General features: G+C 39.5%; 1 protein-coding gene across 2 annotated transcripts in view; it reads right to left on the reverse strand.

Moving 5' to 3' along the window:
* The window catches only part of TEX2 (testis expressed 2), a 28,360-nt gene extending 7,783 nt beyond the window's left edge, over positions 1–20,577 (reverse strand). The window contains exons 1-7 of one of the 2 annotated variants that reach the window (XM_057418442.1): positions 18,909–20,576; positions 11,800–12,000; positions 9,861–10,197; positions 8,472–8,719; positions 6,761–6,910; positions 5,281–5,380; positions 579–711 (exon numbers count right to left, since the gene is read on the reverse strand). In XM_057418442.1, coding sequence (XP_057274425.1) covers positions 579–711; positions 5,281–5,380; positions 6,761–6,910; positions 8,472–8,719; positions 9,861–10,197; positions 11,800–12,000; positions 18,909–20,570 — 2,831 coding nt within the window. In that variant the 5' untranslated portion in view covers positions 20,571–20,576. Of the gene's footprint in view, positions 1–578; positions 712–5,280; positions 5,381–6,760; positions 6,911–8,471; positions 8,720–9,860; positions 10,198–11,799; positions 12,001–18,908 lie in introns of both variants that reach the window. The other variant, XM_057418444.1, reaches the window with a different exon arrangement.
* Between the last annotated feature and the right edge of the window lie 424 nt (positions 20,578–21,001).

Raw genomic sequence — 21,001 nt, forward strand, 5'->3', positions numbered from 1 at the left:
CAGTACGTGTGTTTCCCAATTAGCTCATCTATAAGGCGTTTCACTTAGACATGGCAGGTGAATGGAAGTCAGATATGAGAAAACTGGAGACTAAAGCAGGGGTGTGATTATTCTCATGATGCAATAAAGCTATTGGAGAAAGTCTTTACACAACAATTACAGCCTATTTACCTTCCACCACTGTTTACTGTTACATGGTTTACAACTGTAGCTGTAACAGCATGTTCCATGTGTATGTCTCCATATCTGCGTGTGTCTACCACCAATATTCAAGTCTTACTGGCTAAAGCCCCAACTCAAGCATAAGACAAAACTAAACTTAGTCACAGAACATTTTAAAATCCTACAAAAATATACATAAAAAACCTGACACTACTGCAAAGCCTTTTATTAAGGCAATTGTCAGTGGTGTAATCAAACATTACAGTTGCACAGAACATTCAGATTCTGTTCTCATGGGTATGCAACCCCCACAGCTCCTTTCAGTCTATTGTAAAGCCAGAGCTGCATATACAAGGAAAATTCCACTTTTTCCACTATGAAAGCTTTTACTTTACTGTATCATTGTAACACCTTACCCTTCTTTGCCGATCTCTCCAACTTTAAGTGCTTCACCAAGCGGTTCTTTGCCAAGTTTGGTCAAGTTCATCTTGGTCTCCAGGGTCATTAGAAAAGATCCATTGTAGGACGTTTCCAGATCAATCCAAAGTCCTAAAATTAAAAACAACAAAAGATTTCACTTTAAGACCAGCCACAATAATTTCATCTTCATGCCAAGCCAAAACTCTTACAAAGTTTCTTCCAAAGAGAAGAATTACTTTTGAATCAACTCATTATGTCATTAATTCACAAATAATTAACGGCTTATCAAAGCTTTCTGTTCACAGTAAGCTTATGGAACAAGGTGGAATGTTCAGACATATATCAAAGTTATGCTGAAAGACAGATCAGTGAGTACTGCCAATGATCTAAAAAAAGGAGCGTGATTTACACACACTTAAACTGCTTAAGAGATCTGAATGAAGATCAAGAAAATAGAATACAATCAGGGATTCACTTCAAAACTATTTACAGTAATGGTCCAAGCCAAGCAGTAATGGGGATGGTCCTTTATATTACTTAACCTGTGCAAATGAAGCAGCTCTTGAAATCCCAGAGCAATACTGCTTGTCTGGCATCACAACCTGCAGTATCCTTTGCTTTCAGCAATGTTGTATTGAAGTATAAAAAGGTTTGCTCAGTAACTCAGCTATTGGCATCCTTGTGACTCTCAGCAAACAGGGTCGTTACTTACAACTCTAGATGTGTAGTACTGTTACATCCTTTTGTCTAGGCAGAGTATTTGTTTATCTCAATCCCCAGAAGAATTGTCTTGGGAATAACTGCAAGATTAGGTCCTGCCTCTTAAGTGACACCCTGCAGCTCCACCGATTAAAAAAAGCTGTGGGGTATTTGTGATCCAGAGATTAGAAATCAGAAGCCACTAAGCATAGATTATGCATCTTCCTTTCCCAGACCTTGCATCTGCACGCAATATGCCCTATGAGCATCTGGCACATCAACCATTAACACATTCTACTTTTATTTACTCATTCAGAAGCAAGTAATGGTAACTATCCTTTGGGTTTCATTGATCTAGAAATGACATTTCCAGTTAAAGAAGAGCTATTTTCTACTTGGCAAACATATCAGAAGGCACTGTCCCCAGTTCCACACGTTTATATCAGCAGAAGCACACACAGTTCCAAAGGACCAGGTCACTGACAGACTATGTTGGAAGCAGTACTGAGGGCAAGCTGCTTCTTTACTAACCCAAATTACTCTTCCATCATACTGTTCTAAAACCAAAGACAGGAACTCAAACACAAGCTTATACAGATTTTTCCTCTACAGAGTAGCAAAGTAGCAGTAAGATCATGAGAAACAAGAAAACTGCTAAACAGGCCTTTTGGACAAAATGAATCAGCATGCTTCGAGCATCAATGTTGTTTTAACAGTAGATCAAATTGAGCCAATGATGCCATTACTGAGAGGGAAAATTCCTCCTGGCTAGAAAACCTTCATATGCATCTTCCAGAGGGAAAAAGGGAGGTGAGAAGGAATAGGAGGGGAAATTAGGCAGATGGTACAATTTATTCAGAGTTATCCAGCTTCCTAGCCTTGACAGAAATACAGTAAATACTACAGCATATGCTGTCACCCAAACAGGAGTGTATTAACAGAAACAAGATTTTCCCTAACATTGTCTGTTAACAAATTTAGTTACTTGGAGGAGCCATATAATAAAAAAAGTCTTCCTGCACTGGTAAAATAGTCTGGATGAAACAAAGCACATCACAATCATTCACCGCATTTTAACACCTCAGAAAAGGCAACCTCAAATGATTGACTGTCTCAAACACTTAAACAAAATTCTTAAGAAGTATTTGTTCTGGATACTGGCCTGAAATTTGATATTTGCTTTTACACCATATGTGGTTTACTCATAGGTCAAGTTACCAAAAATTTATCCTTACGAAAACAAGCATTTCCAGTTATCGTCCCCCTATTTATGTCCTTGTAAGTACAACAGCAAACCAAGTTCTTTCAGTAATTATTCACTGGAAGCTCTTAACAACTCAGATCCTGAGAGTTCACGTGTGCTTCGACAATATGAAAGGAGTCACAAGGAGTCACAATTCTACCATAAATATTTGCTTGACACAGTTTAACTGAACAAGAAGCTGAAGGAGTTAATTGTTCTCACTGCCCTTGTTGGCAATTCAATGAAGCCAAGTGTTCAGCAGTCTCCTAAATCCCATCTCATGACTTAGAACTACAGCATTTGGTTACAACTAAAGTTATGAGAACAGAGAAAAGAACTCAAAAACTGTTTAAATCCAGGCATAGGGAAACACTCCAACAAGAACCCCAAAGTGCAAGTTTATTTACAAACCATGACACAACTTTGCCAGCATCGTACATATCATGATTTCAAAGTGTTTTCACTTTGTTTTCTTTAACTCAAAATTCCTACCAACGGTGAAGCCACTTTGCTACTGGGAGCACAGGAGGATGTCATAGGTACTGTGTAGAACACAGGAAGCATATGACAACCAATAGCAGTGTGTTTTAGTTCCCCGAATACTGATTGCACATGAGTTTATTCCATCTATTCAATTTTTATTTCTCTTAAAAGACAGGTTTTGTTCCTTGTGACAACAAAACAATTTTGCTCTTACCCAACACGCTTTCTTTATAAAGCTCAAAGGAAAACATTCTTTCCAGAAGTTGAGAGCAAAGTACCCAGTGTTTTACAGATAAGGCTTTTCCCCAAAGAGCTGCAAATCTCAAGTGAGATAAGGGCAAACAATGGCATTTGGATACAACAGGCAGCATTAGTTAACATGTTATGTACGCCCAAGAGAATTTTAATAATTCCTCAAAATCTGTTTTGTTCACACTTTTACGAGGGAAAGGTCAGCACTCACTAACCTCATGTTTTTAGTCAGTGATTTGCATGGCATAACATTTGTAGTATTGGTGATAAAGTTTACTTATTTCCTCCTAAATTTCTTGCATCTGGTATTCTTGCAAAGGTCTGATGATAACTATTCATCAGAGAGAAGAGCACTGTAGTAAGAGTGGCAGACAAATGAGTCTTACACCAAAACTAGAGTTAAGTATACCTTAAAAATACCAGATCCAAACTATATAATATGAGCAAAGATGAAGCCTAAATTGCTGCTAAGCAGAAAACTGGTTCCTTATCTCATACTGTGCACAGCTGAATTCTATGACAAATTCTCCATCCTGGGGAACCACTGCTGCTTGACCTTTAAGAACAATGAGCAGAACTGAGATCTTGTAGAGACAAACCACCCCAGTGAATAGAATCCCCCTCAAGCCCCTGAGTTCAGTGCTGCAATCTCCTCCAACCAGCACTGCAAGGAAGGACACAGTACTATACACCTGCTGTGTGTTCAATACCCTCACACTCTGAGAAGATACTACATAAAGAACATAACAGTCTGTTCCCTACGTAGAAATATTGTGCACAGGAGAGCTAGTGAAGATTAATCCTGTTACAATCTACAGCTAATTATCTGTTCAAACTTCTCTCTGCCCCTGTCTGTTGTTATTGTTCTAAACACACAACTGACCTGCTGAGGTCTGGCAAGTTGCTGGCCTCTAATTTAAGAGCTTCTCCAGAGGGTCTTAATGTTCTTAAAAAGTATTGCAAATTCATTCAACTCACTACCAGTTTATTTGGTTTAGCTTAGCACCATCCAGAAATGATTTTGATATCTTCTTCCAAGAGTTTAAAGAGAAGTTTAAAATAAAACTAAGTTGTCTGCCATGCAACCCATAGCTGCACCACAGCAAGTTCTCCAAGGAAGTATTTCCCTTTAGACCAATTAGAAACTTTTCCACCCCAGTGTAACAATACAGTAACTAAAAAGGTGAACAGAGTAAGAGGAGACAAGCTAAGAAATCCTTAATAAACTCAGAAACAATTTTAAACTATAAACTGCTCTGGTTAGGTGTCTAAGAAGAAACACAGTATCCACCTCTCACAGCATGTAGAAAATACTTTTGAAGTTAAAATAAACAACATAACATTAATCCAAGTTTGTGTTTCTGTGAAACGGAAGTGATAAAAGTATCCTCAAATACACTCTTGTGGCCATGTGCAAGCCCGAAAGAACAGAAAAGAAAGAAAAAGTTCTGATTAATGATTAATAAAACAGCAGGAGGAAAGTCATTCAGCTTAAAAAAAAGACCAAACTCATATTCAATATTAAGGGCATAAAGGGATGCTGCATTTTGAAGGTTCTTTGCAAAGCAACACTGTAGTCTTATTTTTTGATTTATTACAATTGTATTTGCTGAACCACTGTTTTCAGAACAGGGAAACTACCCTTGAAGACAGGCAGGTTTGTTTTCTGGTATGGTACAGAACCAGATCTGTCTTGAGGAGATGTGCATTGCTCTCTGTAGTCCATGTCAGAGTATCAGATACAGGTCTGTGCTTCTGTTGCATGCAAATTTTAGTTTAGTTTAGTAATTATTTCCAATGGAAAGACATGTTTATATTTCCATATCTACAGAAGTATGTTTATACCAAGCTTGTTGTTACTACTATTAAGATAGAGACCACTCTGTGTCTCCTCAGAATAAACTCTTACTAAGAGCACTTTCCTCTGATTGAAACAACCACAAGATAAACAGATCATAATATTCTCCACAGGTACAAAAGAGTGAACCTGGCACAAGCAGAAAGAGGAAGCATGGGTTTACCTCTGTGATCAATAGAAGGTTTGAAGGCTTGAAGGATCTTCGGCACTGCTATCCCCATGTCAAGTTCAGTTAGAGTTAGCTCATTCATGAAGTATGGCAGCTAAAAGAACAGAATGCAAAAATCAAATCCATGTTATTGAACTAAACATGGTTGCCTAAGAGAAGAAAGGTCATTAAATTTAAGGAATAGATTGAGCTGAAAAACCACCAGCCACAATTACACAGATTTCTTCCAATTGCAGGATTTTGCAGTTAGTTTCTAAATAGTATTTTAGGGAGAGATTCAGCAGCTGAACTTGGAATGTTTTTAAAACTATGCTGAAGTTCAGATGCTGACCACAAAACTCCAGCATGCTTTTAAGTCAAAGCATGTAAAAGCTCAAGAATGAAGTGTAAATCCTATTTTACTAGGAATAAAACTCAAAGACTTCTTTGGGTTTTAAATTCAATCACATATTTTATAGTTGCAGTGTCTCAGCTATTTTTATCTTTGGCAAATTGTTTCACAGCACATTAACTTTTAAATCTCTATCTCAGTTTTAATATAATAGAAGCACAGAATCACAATGATTTGGGTATCTATTTATTGTAAGGATTTCTAAATGATAGAAATCCTATCTCCTGTGAACTGACAGAGCTTCAACCTATCAAAAATGCATCCATCCCCCATTCCCAGTCTCTCCACTTAAACTGCTTCCAATGAGATGTTTGGGTACCCTGCTGTCATAATTGTGGAAACAGCCAGGGCAGAATTAGGTTACTGCTTATTACCCAAAGCACAGAAAGCACTATCTCACAGCTGGTGCTGGCAGCTAAATTTCAGAGCTTTTGTCAGCAAGACTTCGTCTTCCTTTGCCTTTAGGAACAGGCAAACTCCTCCCCAAACATCAGGAGCTAAGCAGGCCTGTGATTAACTGCTGCTGTTCAGCAGAGCTACAGAATGCAAAGGGAAGATCCAGAAGTCATTCAAAAGCACTACTCCTCCCTTTGCCCTTTGAGCTTCTGCAGTTGATGCACAATTACATCCTATCACCCCCAGACAGCAATTTCCCTGACTATTACCCTTACTGACCTCTCCTGCAAGTAGCATATGTCTGAAGTTAACAGGAACACATTAGAATTGTGGTTCCCTGATCTCCTCCATCTTAAAGGCAATCTACTATTTCCCAAAGCAGCTTTCATCATTTAAAAGCAGCTCTATTTATCCCTAAAGTAAATACAATATACCTCTAGTTTTTACATAAAACTTCACATACAGAAATAGTTAATCCACCTGTAGTTCATTTGAAACTGAAGCACTAAAATTAACCTACTGTGAAATGGATAGCAAAGCTGAACTGGAACTTTGTAGCACATTTATTTTCTAGTCTTTTACATGTAAGTGTAAAATAAGTGTCTCTTCTACTGTTGTAAAACTCAAAGATTACATGCTTGTTTTTCTCCAGTGAGGACGTGTAGTGCAAGTCTCCACACTGATTACCTTTATTTTGCTAAGTTTCATTTGGATCTTCTTTGACACTAGATCAGACCAATACTTCTCTCCTAAAAAATCCCAAAATATTCTTCCAAGCAAAGCATTCACCCAGGCCTCCTGTTCTTCCTCTTCAGCTTCCATATGGGCATCTGGTAACTGAAAACACAGAGCAACTTATTCAGTTATATAAAGCCTAAAAGCTAAGGTTAGAAAAGGCTGCATTTACACCGGGAAGTTCAGTGGTATAGCCCGGGTTAGTCAAGAACACTGAATGCTCAGCACAGACAGCAGCTTTACAACCACATCAACTGGCTTGACATGAGCTTGCTTGTCATTATCCTGACATGCAACAGAGTGAATGAGACCACTTAGATACAGATTGACCTCTGGCAATGAAATGAGAAAGTTGTATGTAATTGAACCTCTGGCAGAAAAAGCAGATAAACCCAAAGTGGGCAGACTTAGAAATGCGTCTGTAGTAGAAACGTGTTCTCTTTTCCCAATAGGCTCTAGAAGAGCAACTGCTCTACTCTTCCCTTGTTTCATCAGAAAATTTGAAAGCAAGACCAAATCTTACATCCTTACATCCAGTTAAAAACCACTACAAATAGAGGATAAACACAGTACAGGGAAACACATTAAATGTCTCTCAACTGCCTGCAATGAAAGGAGAATTCCCCACCTTTCATCACTACAGGCAGAAATCCTGAAGCCAGCAGAAACACAGTGCTTTCTAAGAGCACTCAGGCAGATGCTCTGAATATCATTTCTTGGCAGTGACTGCACCCAACGGCTGCAGCCTCACGCAAGCAGAATTGCTGGGTTAGTAGCTTCTGCTGTGACGCAAGATTCCTGCCAGCCCTGTTCATCTATTTATAGAATGATCTCCAACACGTGCCAGATTCAGCAGCAAATTCAGCACTGCTTCAGGGGCTGCCACAGGCTAGAATATCTTTTTTCCTGGGGAAAGACAAGATGTGTTTATTCGTATGCTATACTAAGGCCTCCTCCTCCTTTCTGGACATGGTATGAAAGTCTGGCAACAAAGATGCATGATGCTAATTACATCTTTTAAATGAATGGTGATCATACTTAACATTATTATTAAGAGTGTCATACTTAAAGTATTAAGGTTTTGTTTATTAAGAGTGATTCAAATGCAGTCCAAGAGGCCAAAGGATTAGTCACAGCTATGTATACACATATTATGCTATGTATACACAACACAGATTTTGTTTTGACATGCCAGTACCTCAAAAATATGCTTTTCATTCAATCTACTTTAGAATATACAGAGGAAAAAAAACAACGTTTTACTTTATTGGGAAGTGAGGTTTGTGGAAGTTTGATTTTTGTTTATTATTTTGGGACCAGTGTTTTTTAGGACACATCTGTGCATTCCCAAATGAAGGCAATCTACAGCCATATTGCCTTCAGCTGTACAATCTTTCAGGTACAAGACACTGCAAAAGCACAGACATTCTTGGGACATAAGAAATCAAACTAAATCAAGGAAAAACTTGTCTGTTACATTAAGAAGAAACTATGGCCGATAGGGAACTGGCAAGCATGAAAACTCACGCTGGCTTTATAAAAAGTTTAGGTCCAATGTACAGTTAAAGAAGTTAATTTTTCTTTCTACATAACCAGTTTTTAAAATAGTAGTTAACAAAATATCTCCCCACCTCTGATGCATCTTTTGGGAGAAAAGCATTACCTTTTTCACAGCTGTAGGGCTGCTTTCTTCACTGAGGACTGGACTCCCTGCAGGGCTTTTCTTCTCCTGTGGAACACACTTCGCCATATAGATACTGTAGTCCAGAAGCATCTTCTGCCGTACATTGCCAGCCAGATCCTTGTGCTTTGGCTGGGATGCAATGTCTTCTGCACTTCCCTTGCTGCTGCTTCGGCTGTGTGTGAGAACTCCAGACTGACTATCGGTTCTACTCTGTGAGGGCAAGATCCCTAAATTCAAATTAAAAGGAACAATATCTATTTAACAGAAAAGGAACCTGACAGCCAAATACAGAGTGTATGATCAAACACTTGAAGGAACAAAATTAGCTTGCAGGTACAATTTATTTTGGAAAAATAAGACAATTCAAGAGTAGTGCTTTCTCATTTTGAAAGGTAAATTACACTACTGTGTGCTTAGGTGGTCGTAAACCCGTATTAGTCAATACTTAATATGACTCAGCAGGATGTGGGACTGGAAAAGTCAGCAGGTTTAAATATGGACACTCACATATGTATAACATATGGCAGAATTCCCAACAGGCCTGCTGGGGAAGGCCTAAAATAAAAGTCAGGTGATTAAAATGTACCTATAACTTTTTTTTTTTTAATCTAATTCTAGGCTGTTACAATTAGAAGGGCTGTCAACAACATGTAACTATTAGAATTTTAATTAGCCAGTAATTTTACATTTGCATTTCAAGAAGTTATGTGCCAGAAATAATGATGTTAACTAATTTTTAAAAGCATCTCAGAGAATAAAGACATAAGAGCCTGAGTCATTCAGATTTAAAACCCTATCAGAGGATGGTCTTAAATTAGCATTTCAAACATTCAATCAATACTGCAGACTAACATGTTTGTTGATTCAGATAAATAAATATATATTAGCACAGGACTTTCACTTAAACAGAAAAATGTGTTTTCTCATGACATTAACCCATGAGAAAACTCTGTTGTTCCCAAGAGACTGGAGTAGAAGGAAAGATGGAGGAAGAATGAGTAGTAAGAGGACTGAGTCTAATACTGCAAATGTTGATGTCAGTTCCAGCAGTACCAAAACTTAACAATTAATCCTTACAAAAATGACAGGAGCTGTTACAGTTACTGAAAACAGCATATTCACATAAAACAGCCTAAAAATAGTAAGAACAGTTGAGGGCATATAGCCAAGCGTGTAGCCAGGAGAGGAAAAGGCAGGGTGGGAAGGTGGGAATGAGAGGCCAAGATAAGGAGCAGAGAAGTGTCTTTAGTATTATTTGTCTATAGAGATCACTATGGCTCCACAGTTGCTACAACTGCCTTTGTGAAAACAGAACTTAGGTTTGTTTCTTTTAATAGAAACTTTTACTAGAATATGAAATTTGAATACCTGGCTTGCTCCCACATAAACTGGATAGCTTCTTTGCTTCAGACTTCAGCTTGGAGGCGAGAAGGAACCTTCTGAACCATTCCTCCTTCTCCCTACCAGTCCTTCCAAAGAGATAAAGCACTTGATCCTTTTGGCTAGTGTACTTTGCTCCACCCTGAGATTTCTTGGACTCCTCGTTGTTCATGTCTGCTTTTTCCGCAGATAACTTTTCCTCTGTGTTCTCTTTATCAGTCTGGGCCTTAGCCATAAAGTCATCCTGTTTAGCGAGTTCAATGCAAATAGGGTACTTCTTATTCCAAATCCGTTTTCGTGCCAGACTTTTAGGAACCAGGGAAATCTGAAGGATAAATGAAAGGGTTAAATTAACATTTTTCAGTTATATCTTCTGTGTTTCTATACTCTCATAAGGAACACAGGAACGAAAGAGATACAGATCCTACATTGGATATGCTGGGTTTAACTGATGTCCAATCTACTGCTATCACTGTCTTTGGTGAGCCATAGCTTTGGAATTAAAACAAAGACCATTTAAGTGGCTTAGACATCTACAGTCATGTGGATTAGAAACTGTTTTCATTTAGAATATCTTATCCTCATAGATACGAAGAAAATAGAAAGAAAAAAGATAAACTTATTTTTGTGACCACAGGATAGATAATGAAAATCCAAACTGAGTTTCAAACTCAACTTTTCAGGCCCACCTCATTAAACTTAAGTATTCAAAGGTGGCAATGGGCACAGGAAGTACGTAAGAATTAAGCCGCAGAAGCTATTTGCAGATAACTATATTGAAAATTCAGTCCATTGAGAGAGAACTGAGACAACACAAGTGAAGAAGAGTGGTAAGAGTTAAAAATTATCTTGGGGCTGAACTTATCAGTGTTCTCCAAAAACTGGGTAAATACCTTGGAGAATAGTCACTCATCTGCTTATTACAGTCAGGGTGCTTGGCACTTGTGTAACTGAATGGGGCTGGTTTGTGGGGGGAAGCACTGGAAATTTTTCTAAGATACCATGGGGAGCAGTTGCCAGTCAAGCACTCTTGTAGCATGCAAGAGCTTTGCTTGTCTTCATTATGCAAAAAATGAGTCTGCAATAGCCCAGAACCTAATTTTTTGCTTTATCTTTTTCACCATCTTCCTTTAATGGAAAGCAGAGCTGACAACAGGCTCCTTTCCCACGCTGACTGAGGGAAACGAAGAGAGGTTTTCCTTCCCACTGCCTTGGTCCTCCTCTCCCTCTAATTTCCATAGTCAACTGAAGCAGTTTCCTCATACATCTGTACTGCCAAGGCCCATTCTTGATGCAACACATTAAAAAAATCCATTCTTTTATTAATGAGGTATTGATGTATTACTTAGTACAATGCCAATGGAATCAAATTCATATGGCAACTCTTCACAGATTTGAGGGAGGCACATAACATGCAGGAAAACTGTCCCAGCATTATTCTTGATGCATTCTTGCAGCTGCAAAAATCCCTGCCTCCTTCCCTAGCCAGTGGGTACCAACTGCAAGTCATGTTTGTTCCAGCCACCTCTCTCCCCTTTTACATTCATATACAATGTATATTCCCTCTTGAAATGAAATGGAGACAACCAAAGATTGTAAGATATTTTGTTGTAAGCTTCAGAACACTCACGCAGTAATCTAATGTATGGGGAGTGGTTCTCCAAACTCCCGTGTGGTGACTTCTGCTCTGAACTGCCGAGGAAAATCATGCTTTTCTCTTGCTGTGCAAATATGTAATTTTTATTAAACCGTGCTCAATCTCCCTCCCCAGCACAACCTTTTGCTGGCTAGTCACACCACCACTTCTGTTTACATAATGACACAACATGAAACTAGAGGAGGGAAAGAAAATTCACCATTTTAAAAGAAGTTTCAGTGTTTTTTGTTCAAATCGGACCCCAGCAAGGGCATACTCCCAAGCACTCACCTTGCTCTCTGTAAGTTCATAAATTTTCTGGCTGACATATGTGACTTCAGGCTTTGGCTCATTGTAGACGGCCCTTCTAGAGATATTTTTATTGGGTTTTGAAAGTCGCAAGGTGCTTCCTTCGAGTCGCACATAGACAGAGTGAGTCAATGTAGCATGGTATGTTTCTGGATCATAGTTATAGATTTCATTCATCCATCCCTAGAGAAGAAAACACTTGTTAACAAGCTTTTAAAAGGCTGGAAAATCAAGTCCAGCACACACATGAAAGTTTTATATCACCCATGCTTTTGCTACGGCACAAATACAACAAAACAGTCAATGTTCTAAACGAAGTAGCACCACAGTGACAGAGCATGAGATGAGGACTGTATTCTGAGCACGTAACTTGTTTCTCTGACTAAATAATTTCGTCTGTGTAGCACAGGGAGCTCTCACCTCACCTTCAAGAAACACTGCGAGATCTGCAGATGCGCCTTGCTGGGAAAAGCCAAAGGGCAGCCAGCAAAGGGGACACTGCAGAGTAGCCCATCTACTTGCAGCAAGCACGGGCATTTCAATCACCAACAGACAAGGCAGAGCAAACAGCGCGCCTGCTTATACACAACACGGGCATTTTAATCACTGACAGTTAAGGACCAAGTGGAAAACCACACTGGAGTTTGTTTTAATGCACCATCACTGCTTAGGATCATTTAATATGTTGTGTAACTGCCCAGTTACAACACAGGAGTCATACATGTGCATTTGTTTCTGTGCAGTGAAAGAAGCAGAAAAACAAATCAGCCCTGCTGTAACAAGCCTGCAAGTGCTGACTCTATCCGTGGGGGTGATGTTACTCCTCTTCTCTAGCATCTGGTTACAGAAAATGCAAGATAATAAATGGGGCAGAAGACAAGCCAGAATACTCATTCAAGGATGACAAGTTTTTCTTCTCTTAACCTGCCATACAACATTCTTTGATAATGACTCCTACCTGCACATCAAAACTTTCATTCAGCATACTCAATATTCACTAATGTCAACAGAAAGCAAAGGAGGCAGAAAACAGCCATGCCCTAGAGCATAAAGTAAAATGGCACCTTTACAAATACCTAGGTGCATATAGAAGAGGGAGAGCATCCATTGCTGGGAAGTCGGGAGAGCTGAAGGAGCATCCATAGTATTCTTCAAAACAAAGAAGTTATAGCTACCTTATGCAAAACATCCCAGAATTTACTGCAACATTTTGACTTAAAGAAGTTTCCACCCACACACAGAAATGTAAAACGTATTTTAACACTTATTTCCTTCAGTGCCATATAATTTCTCAAAGTAGACAGCATGCACTGTCTTAGGTGCCATAGTAACAGTGATGTTTTGCTTACTCCAACATCTAGCTCCATTTTCACTAGAAACTGAAAAAAAACCCCAGGTAAACCAGCCTTTTTTTAATGTTCAGAAATATTGTCACTCACCTTTGTTCAGTTCCAAAGCAGACTACCTCTTTTATTAACAGAAATACCTATATCCACATATGCCCTTTGAAGAAGCTTTGTGTTTTGGGTTTTTTTTGCTTACATTGGGTTATATACAACTACCATATAGGAAATACAACGCATGAGGGAGAGTTTTCTATAAACCTCCAAGGCTCTGCACAGCAGGGTTGATGTATGTTTGAGCACATCCCATTTCCTTCCTCAAAATCACTAAGCCAAGACATCTTTGAGCAGACAGCAATTAATTTTCAGCCAGGAACTCCAGCAGGACTTGGTGAAGCACAAGGACGTCACATGAGTCGCCTAAAGCCACTGTGAGCCACTCACTCTGTGCAGAACTGGAATATCCATATGGCCCACAGGTCTCTGGAGAGACTCCCACCTGCCCCTGGATCAGGTCTCTGAGCTATTTGTAGCTCAGACACCAAAGTCTGGACACTGCAGCCAGGCAAACACACAGACAAAAATGTGCTGCCTCAAAAGTTTACTGATGTCTTCCAGGCTGAAGACCACACAAGCTGCACAAAGAGAAAAGGGGTACTTGGATATCCACATGAGCCCTTTCCGTAACTGTAATAAGCGATGATGTTATTTTCAGTAGAAGGGTTAGCAACCTCCGGGTATATACAGTGCCCAAGAAGGAAGGTCAGAACACACTTGAAGTTTCTTTAATTTCCTGCTTGAGATGGAACCAGCATTGAGATGGAGTTTTCTAACACAAGCACTTGAGCTGAGCAGGCAACACAGAGTGATGAGAACAAGGAGTGATTTACACAGCATTCTCTTGACTACTGTGTACCATAGTAAGGAGTTAAAATCCATGAACATAGCTTCAAAGAAAAGCTGAGACAACATGAGCGCTTGGGACACACATCAGATGCACAAGTTTTGCTGTAACTTCCCAATAGCTGTAAGACTGTTACCCAACACCCTTACAGGCATGTTTAATTTTATCTCTCCAGCACATACTGAGCTAGCCACAGCTGCAATAAAAAGGAGCCAGGTCCAGCCTACATTAACTGACTTAAGCCCAGTGAATCTTTATTAACACAGGGAACTGAATTCATCCTTCACGACATGCACTAGAGCAGAGCCTTTCCTATGCCATGTCTTCTGTAACAGTGCCAGTACCAGCCTTTCTGCCATATTTCCTTGCCCTACACAACTAAACAACAGTAAAAGTCCTTTTGAAGACTGACACCTTCTTCCCAGCAGCAGCAACACATGGTGAACTTAAAGGACAGAAATAAACTAAACTGCAACTCTGCTTCTCCAGGTTGTACGTTCTCTCTCCTCTTTAGGCTTTCAGGAGCCCTGCAAAGTCCCACCTGCTTTTCTGATCCCTACCATGTGCCCAGGCTTTCCACTTCAAACAAAGGATTAGCTGTATAATCTGCCAAACACACAATTCTCAAATCCTGGACTGCTGCCTCCTTTGACCACTGTACCTAACAAACCCAACAGAAGTGCAAACACTGCCTCTCATGGCACAACCATCAGGTTTTTAGCAACTGAAGAATCTGTTTAAGACTTTTAACAATGATTTCTGGCTGCTTAAGGTACTGAACATTCAAAATTTAAGACCAACAGAAGACAAATACATTTGCTGCCTACATAGCAATTTCTAGACAAAGAAAAGATCGGCTGCGTCATATATCTGAGGCATAGCCCAAAACCCAAAAGACAGAGAAGTTTAAATTCAAATATTTGCTGTTTTATTTCAGACCTAGCCACCAGTCAGGATGAAAAGAGATACCTACCACATCACTACAAACCTTCCTGGGACAGAACTTTTTTGTTTCCTTATTTCTAAGGATGCACTGTTTGGTTTTGCACTCAACTTTGAAGTTATTTTGTAACTCAGAGAAACACTGCGTGGCTGAGAGCAAATAATATGTGTTAATGCTTCACCAAAGAATGATTCTTCACTCTTTTAATGCACCTGAAAATACGTGCCAGCTGCAGGACTTTCTTCCCCTCATATCCCCAGTGCTGTTCAAGGGGGGGGAATGACACCTCTGCCTTCTCACCTCAGCAATTTTCAGTTTTGTAAATTGCTTTGTTTAGCTTAAAGGGGATTGAAAACAAGACCAAAAATTAAGCCAAAGGTCCTGCATTTTACGAACAATTTTAGCAGAAATACCTCTGCCCGCTCTCTCAGCAAAAGCAAGTTGGAGCAAAAGATTTACAGCCTACGGAAATAGTTTTGCAATGCATCTAAACAGAGAAGTTATGTTACCATAACGTCCTAGAAACAGATACGTTTTCCCGAACTACCGAAACAACAATGGATTTCCTTGTGTAGGAGAGCAGGGACTGTATGATGGGTCTTTCTTGTGCTAGCAAAGTTGTTAAAACAAGAAATTTAGTAATTCAGGGAGGACAATGACCATAGTCATAAGGCACTCTGCAGCTGCTTGCCATTTACACTGATCCTGTGATCTCCATTTATAAAGGTCAGCAGTTGCTCTGGATTCACAGCTGAAATCAGGAGAAAGTGCCTCACCATCGGACTGGTAACCTGGCAAAGCCTCTGGTTAGGATACTGGGCACCACGGCTGGTACAGCAAAGGGCACAGTTATTATTCATGAACCCCTACCTGCGCTAACAGCATCTGGCCTGCCTGTTAGGTGGCAGAGATGGAGCTGGCTTTCAGAGTGCAGCACGTCACCTCTGTCACAGCAGTGCTACCAACAGGAACAAATGGGTCCGTGGAAAACAGGCACCTGCATAAAATGGCTTTAAAAGGCACATCCTGGTTTATCTTTCCCCTTTAATGGCTCTGGGCTCCAAATCTTTTATTTTAAATAAAAGATCATTACTTCTACGATATTTTCAAATACATAAATAAAGGAATTAGCAAGTCAACTTCAATCTAAACCCAGATCTGGATCAAAACTAGTCCCAGAGTTTATTAGTGATATTAACAGGTTGATTAATATCCACTATCATTAAATAATACAGTCAAATGCTTCATCAAGAGACTGCTGATCACCCAAATCACACTGTATTAGTATCCCTCTCATTACCACTATTTTGTAACACTTTAATAGTATTTTGCTTGATGAACAAGGAAAAATAATGCAGTATTTTGAGCTTTTATTGACAGGAAATCTAAAGACACAGAAAAGATCTAAGATGGGCAAAAGTAATCACCACCTGAACTGGAAAAAAAACTACTTTTTTTTTGCCAGAGGCCACTAGCAAATACAATATCCCTTGGGTGACTTCCAGGAACAGCACACTGGTAAAAAGCCTCCTGTTGCTGTATAATTGTGGCTCAAAAAGCTTCATTTCTCAAGCAGTCTTCTTATGCAAGTTCTTTCTAATGGAAAGGATAAATCTATCACTTCCATTTCAGCTGTTACTTAAAACCTTCTGTATCAGCCATCAAAACACAAGGGAATGAACAACTCAGAAGGCCAATAAGGAAGTTAGAAAAGTAATACATTCAAGAGGAAGAAAAAAAAAAAAAAAAAAAGGAAAAGGAAGCCAGATAACTGAAGCTACAGAAATAGAAGATAAGAAAACACACACTGAAGATGCAGGGGGGGCTGCGTGCATCTTCTGGTTGGGGCACGTTCTTCCTCCACAACAAAAGACGTTTGAGTGAACTAAGCACGGAAATCTACAGAAGCACACACTAACCTGCCCAGCAGTGGTTTAGTCTGTCACATTGCAAAGGAACAATTTTGGGGAGACAGTATTAATGGTCAGGTATTTCAGCAATTGCTGAGGGGAATTCTCCACTAGTTCTTGAAATCAGGCAAATGCAAACTTCTTAAACAGTATTTACATGGGGGAGAATGCACACGTACTAGTACAAAAATAGCCAGACAGTAGTTCGGCAGAATCCCAACTCCTACAGCCTCATAAAGAGATCCTACTCATAGCATTTATCATAGTGGCATGGAAGTAGCCCAAGCCAAAATACAGGACCAACAAGTTCTGAAGATAACATCTTTACGCAAGAGCATCAAGTCTGATTTTCTTATATTCAAGTGAATGTTATTATAAATTAAGCCTTTATCTCATTTTTCAGAGGATTTGAACTGTCCAGTGCTCATTCTGACAGATACAAATAGCAAATAGTTGTATGAGGTAGGAATAGTAACTTGCAATCTGCTAAATCACATTACATTATGTTCCACTACAATATGGGCACTGAGCTGGTTTTTAAATTCCTGAAGCATTAAAAAGCCCTTTTATAGGGCTTTACATATTAATGGCAATTACTTTGTGTGCTACTGAGTGAAATAAATACTTATCAGATCATACAAAACAATAATCTACAGCAATACAGACTTCTTCATGCAGTTTATTTCTTGCCTACAGCCATTCTCAAAAACATATCTCCTGGATAAAAGGATTAAAATATAGTTTAAAGGTTCCTGAATAACACATAAGATCTCAAAAAGCCAGTTTACCACTAGCCAATAACGAATAGCAGGATCTTTACCAGCTTTCATGTATCAAGGCAAATCTATACACAGGGTCTCAGCCCCCAGTTAAGAAGGACAGAACTGGAAGTTTGTCAGGATTTGAATGTGCACGCAGCAGGTAAATCAGCTGGGCAGACAGGAGTGTTCGGTCTGCATTCACAACAGCAAAGACCACAGCGCATACCATTCAACAAAAAAAAGGGAACACCAAGGTAAAATCGGGCCAAGCCTACAACTGCTGCCTGAATTCAACATAAGTTGGCTTTTACATCCATTTCTCCAACTTTCCGGTTACCTAAAGATACAAGAGATTAGCTAGCAATACACTACAGATTCTACAGCATGTAATCAACACCATCTTAATTTGAATTCAGGCAACCTTTGTGTTCCTACACATCTGGAGACGTACCTTCAGAAAGCTCAGGATAGATTTAATACGTACAGAAATACAAGAAAGCATTCATAAAAACTCTGATAAGTGATGTGAAGTTTGTACCACCATCATTCTGAAATGCTTCTTTTACATATCAAAAAGAGAACCTGAGAGCTTGATTTCAAACCCAGCTTTCAGGCACTCGTTTTATTGAGATGTAATCCATACTATACAATGCAATATTTAAGATAGCAGCACACACAACCACTGACATCATAACCCATGAGCACATCCCTTTCATTGCTCATTTCTCCTCCTGCTGTAATTAGGTAATGTTGGAGGAAAATTCATATGCTCTCCAACTACCTATGCTTTACTTGAACACAATGCTTTTCAATCTGCTTTGACTGGACAAGACAGACTAATCACTGCGTAGACAGTAAAATACCACAGAAACAAAATACATTTTCCAAAACACATCTTCAAGCACAAATGTTACTTTACACACTAAACTTTGACACCACTTGCTCTCAGTAGTTCCCCTGGATCATTTGAAAGCCACCAGCAAAACAATTAGCCCTTCTACTTTGGAAGCAATTCTGGTTTTCTGCTAGTCCTTAAGGACACTGAAGTATTACATATTCTTGGATACTAAATCATTTGTGCCCCTGCCAAAGCCGCTTAATTCTAAAACAATACTCTGTTTATAAGCAGGGATAATTCAGCTCATTTACACCTTCAGAATAAATCTAGTTTACTACTTCTACCCAAAATAACGCACAGAGACACACACATAAGAAACGTTATGACCTCACCTTCAGTATTTCAGGTTCTTTGATGTCTAGAGCTCCTGTATTCCATTGCTTTTTCATACTTTTATGAAATTTGAGATATTCATGAGTACGTGGAGTAAGAAGCCAAATCACACAGATAGCTATCATAAATCCAAGGGCCATTCCAAATAAAAGTCCACTTAAGTAGCCAGGGAGAGGGATAATAAAGTAAGCATAGACTAACAGCGTTAAGAAGTATAAAGTTTTCACTGGTATTTTAGGCTGTTGCTCATATGGATTATTTTCATCTTCACTACTGAGCAAAGTACCATTTTCCTCAGTTATCTCGGGATCAAGCGAAGTTTCAGCAGGTTTATCAGTTTTGCTTTCATCCTCTAGCAAGGAAAAGTCTTCAGAATACAGTTCACAAAACTCCTCATCCTCTCTGCTTGCTAGTGCAGACAATGAACATTTTTCAAGTACGAGTGACGTTTTCGAACTAATGTCCTTTGTGCTTGCAGACTGAGAGCTTTTGGTCTCTGTCTCTTTTGCATGTTCTTCAGCCACTTTTGACTGATCGTTCTTATTCAGGTTAGAGTCACTTCCATAGAAGTCCCCTTCAGAATCACATTCTTCTTCCTTAATGCTGTAGTTGTTATTGCTTTCCAAATGGCCATTCAAACTGGAAAGGTTTGAGAGTTCTGAAGCACTTGAAGATAAGGCTTTGGGCCTGTGGCTACTACTTTCATCACCCATTATTTTACTGAGCAGCTGAAAAGGCTCATAGATTACTTCAGAAAGGCGTCTTTTAGTATCTTCAATTTTAGCCTCCATTTCAGGTACTTTAAAAAAGGAACGGGTGTCAGAGGGAGATGTTAATGGAGATGAGGGGGCAGTTTTTGAATCACCACCTGTAGCTCGAGGTTGAGTGAACTGTTTGAACAGATGCAAGTTCAGTTTTGAGTCAGGTGGCCTGTAAGACACTGTTTCAGATTCCTGTTTGGAAGTGTCTGTAGACAGAGATTTTACTAAGGTTTTCATTAGCTGTCTATGTCGCATCGGTGGGGTGGGCTCTTTTGGTTCCACATCTGTTGAAAGGGACTTGACTAAACCTTTAAAAGGCTTTGAACTAGAAACTGTGGATGATCCACTAGAGCAGACAACTGATCTGGAAGGGGATGAGGATGGGGAAGATGACAGGCTGGATTTCTGTTCCACAGGTGGTGCACCTGATGAGCTAACTGTATGACATGAATGTGATGGAGACAGGACTAGTGGCACTGCACTGAATACTTGGGATGTGGAAGGAGAATCCAACAGCTTTACAGTCTCTGCAGTTGGCAGAACTGCAGACGATGAGGACAGTAGTGATGCAGAGTTGGCCATGTTAAGCGAGGTAGCTGGACCAGAAAATTCATGGCCAGTATGCTCAAAGCAGAGGTCTTCCTTGGCTTCAAGTGCTGTTACAATGCTTTGGTCATCTAGTTCCTCATCAAGAAATTCCTTAAACTCTTCTTCCTCCTCTTCTTCCTCCTTCCCAAATGCAGAGAAATGAATAGTGATGGTTTCTCGGGAGACAGATCGTTGGACCTGCACTTTTGGTGTTGGCTGCTTTGAGGACATTTCACCAGTTTTCTCTGCATGGCTACTGTTCTGACTTGTCATTGCAGGTCCCAGAGACGTGTCAGTCTGTAAAGAAAACATAATACTATGTTAAATGCCTTTTTTTCTCCTTTCTTCCAAAACACCCTGATTTTCAAGTGCTAAGCCAAACACAAGAGTTATACACAACAGGTCAGTCAGTTGAAAATTAAAACACTCCGGACATTCTTCATCTGACTGGATTTAAAGCTGTCTTGTCAAATTATGGACTGGTACTATGAAACTGACTGTAGATTTATTTCATTGCACAAAACATACCTATATTTTAGTTAATACCCACTTCTCATCTGCTTAACTACCTCATTCTTAGTATCACTGAATGCAAGAACAGGTTCAAAGAAACCCCATCCCACCCCAGCAGACTGAAATTCTTCACTCCTAACTCTCAGCTCCTTCTACACACAATAATTAATGTTTTCTATTTCTTTTAAATAAATAAAGTCAGAAAGATGTACGTCTTCACGTGTGGGGTC

Source organism: Pezoporus wallicus, unplaced genomic scaffold, assembly GCF_028554395.1.
Source record: "Pezoporus wallicus isolate ANWC-B61680 ecotype Strahan unplaced genomic scaffold, APGP_CSIRO_Pwel_v1 contig_3710, whole genome shotgun sequence".
Lineage (NCBI taxonomy): Eukaryota > Metazoa > Chordata > Aves > Psittaciformes > Psittacidae > Pezoporus > Pezoporus wallicus.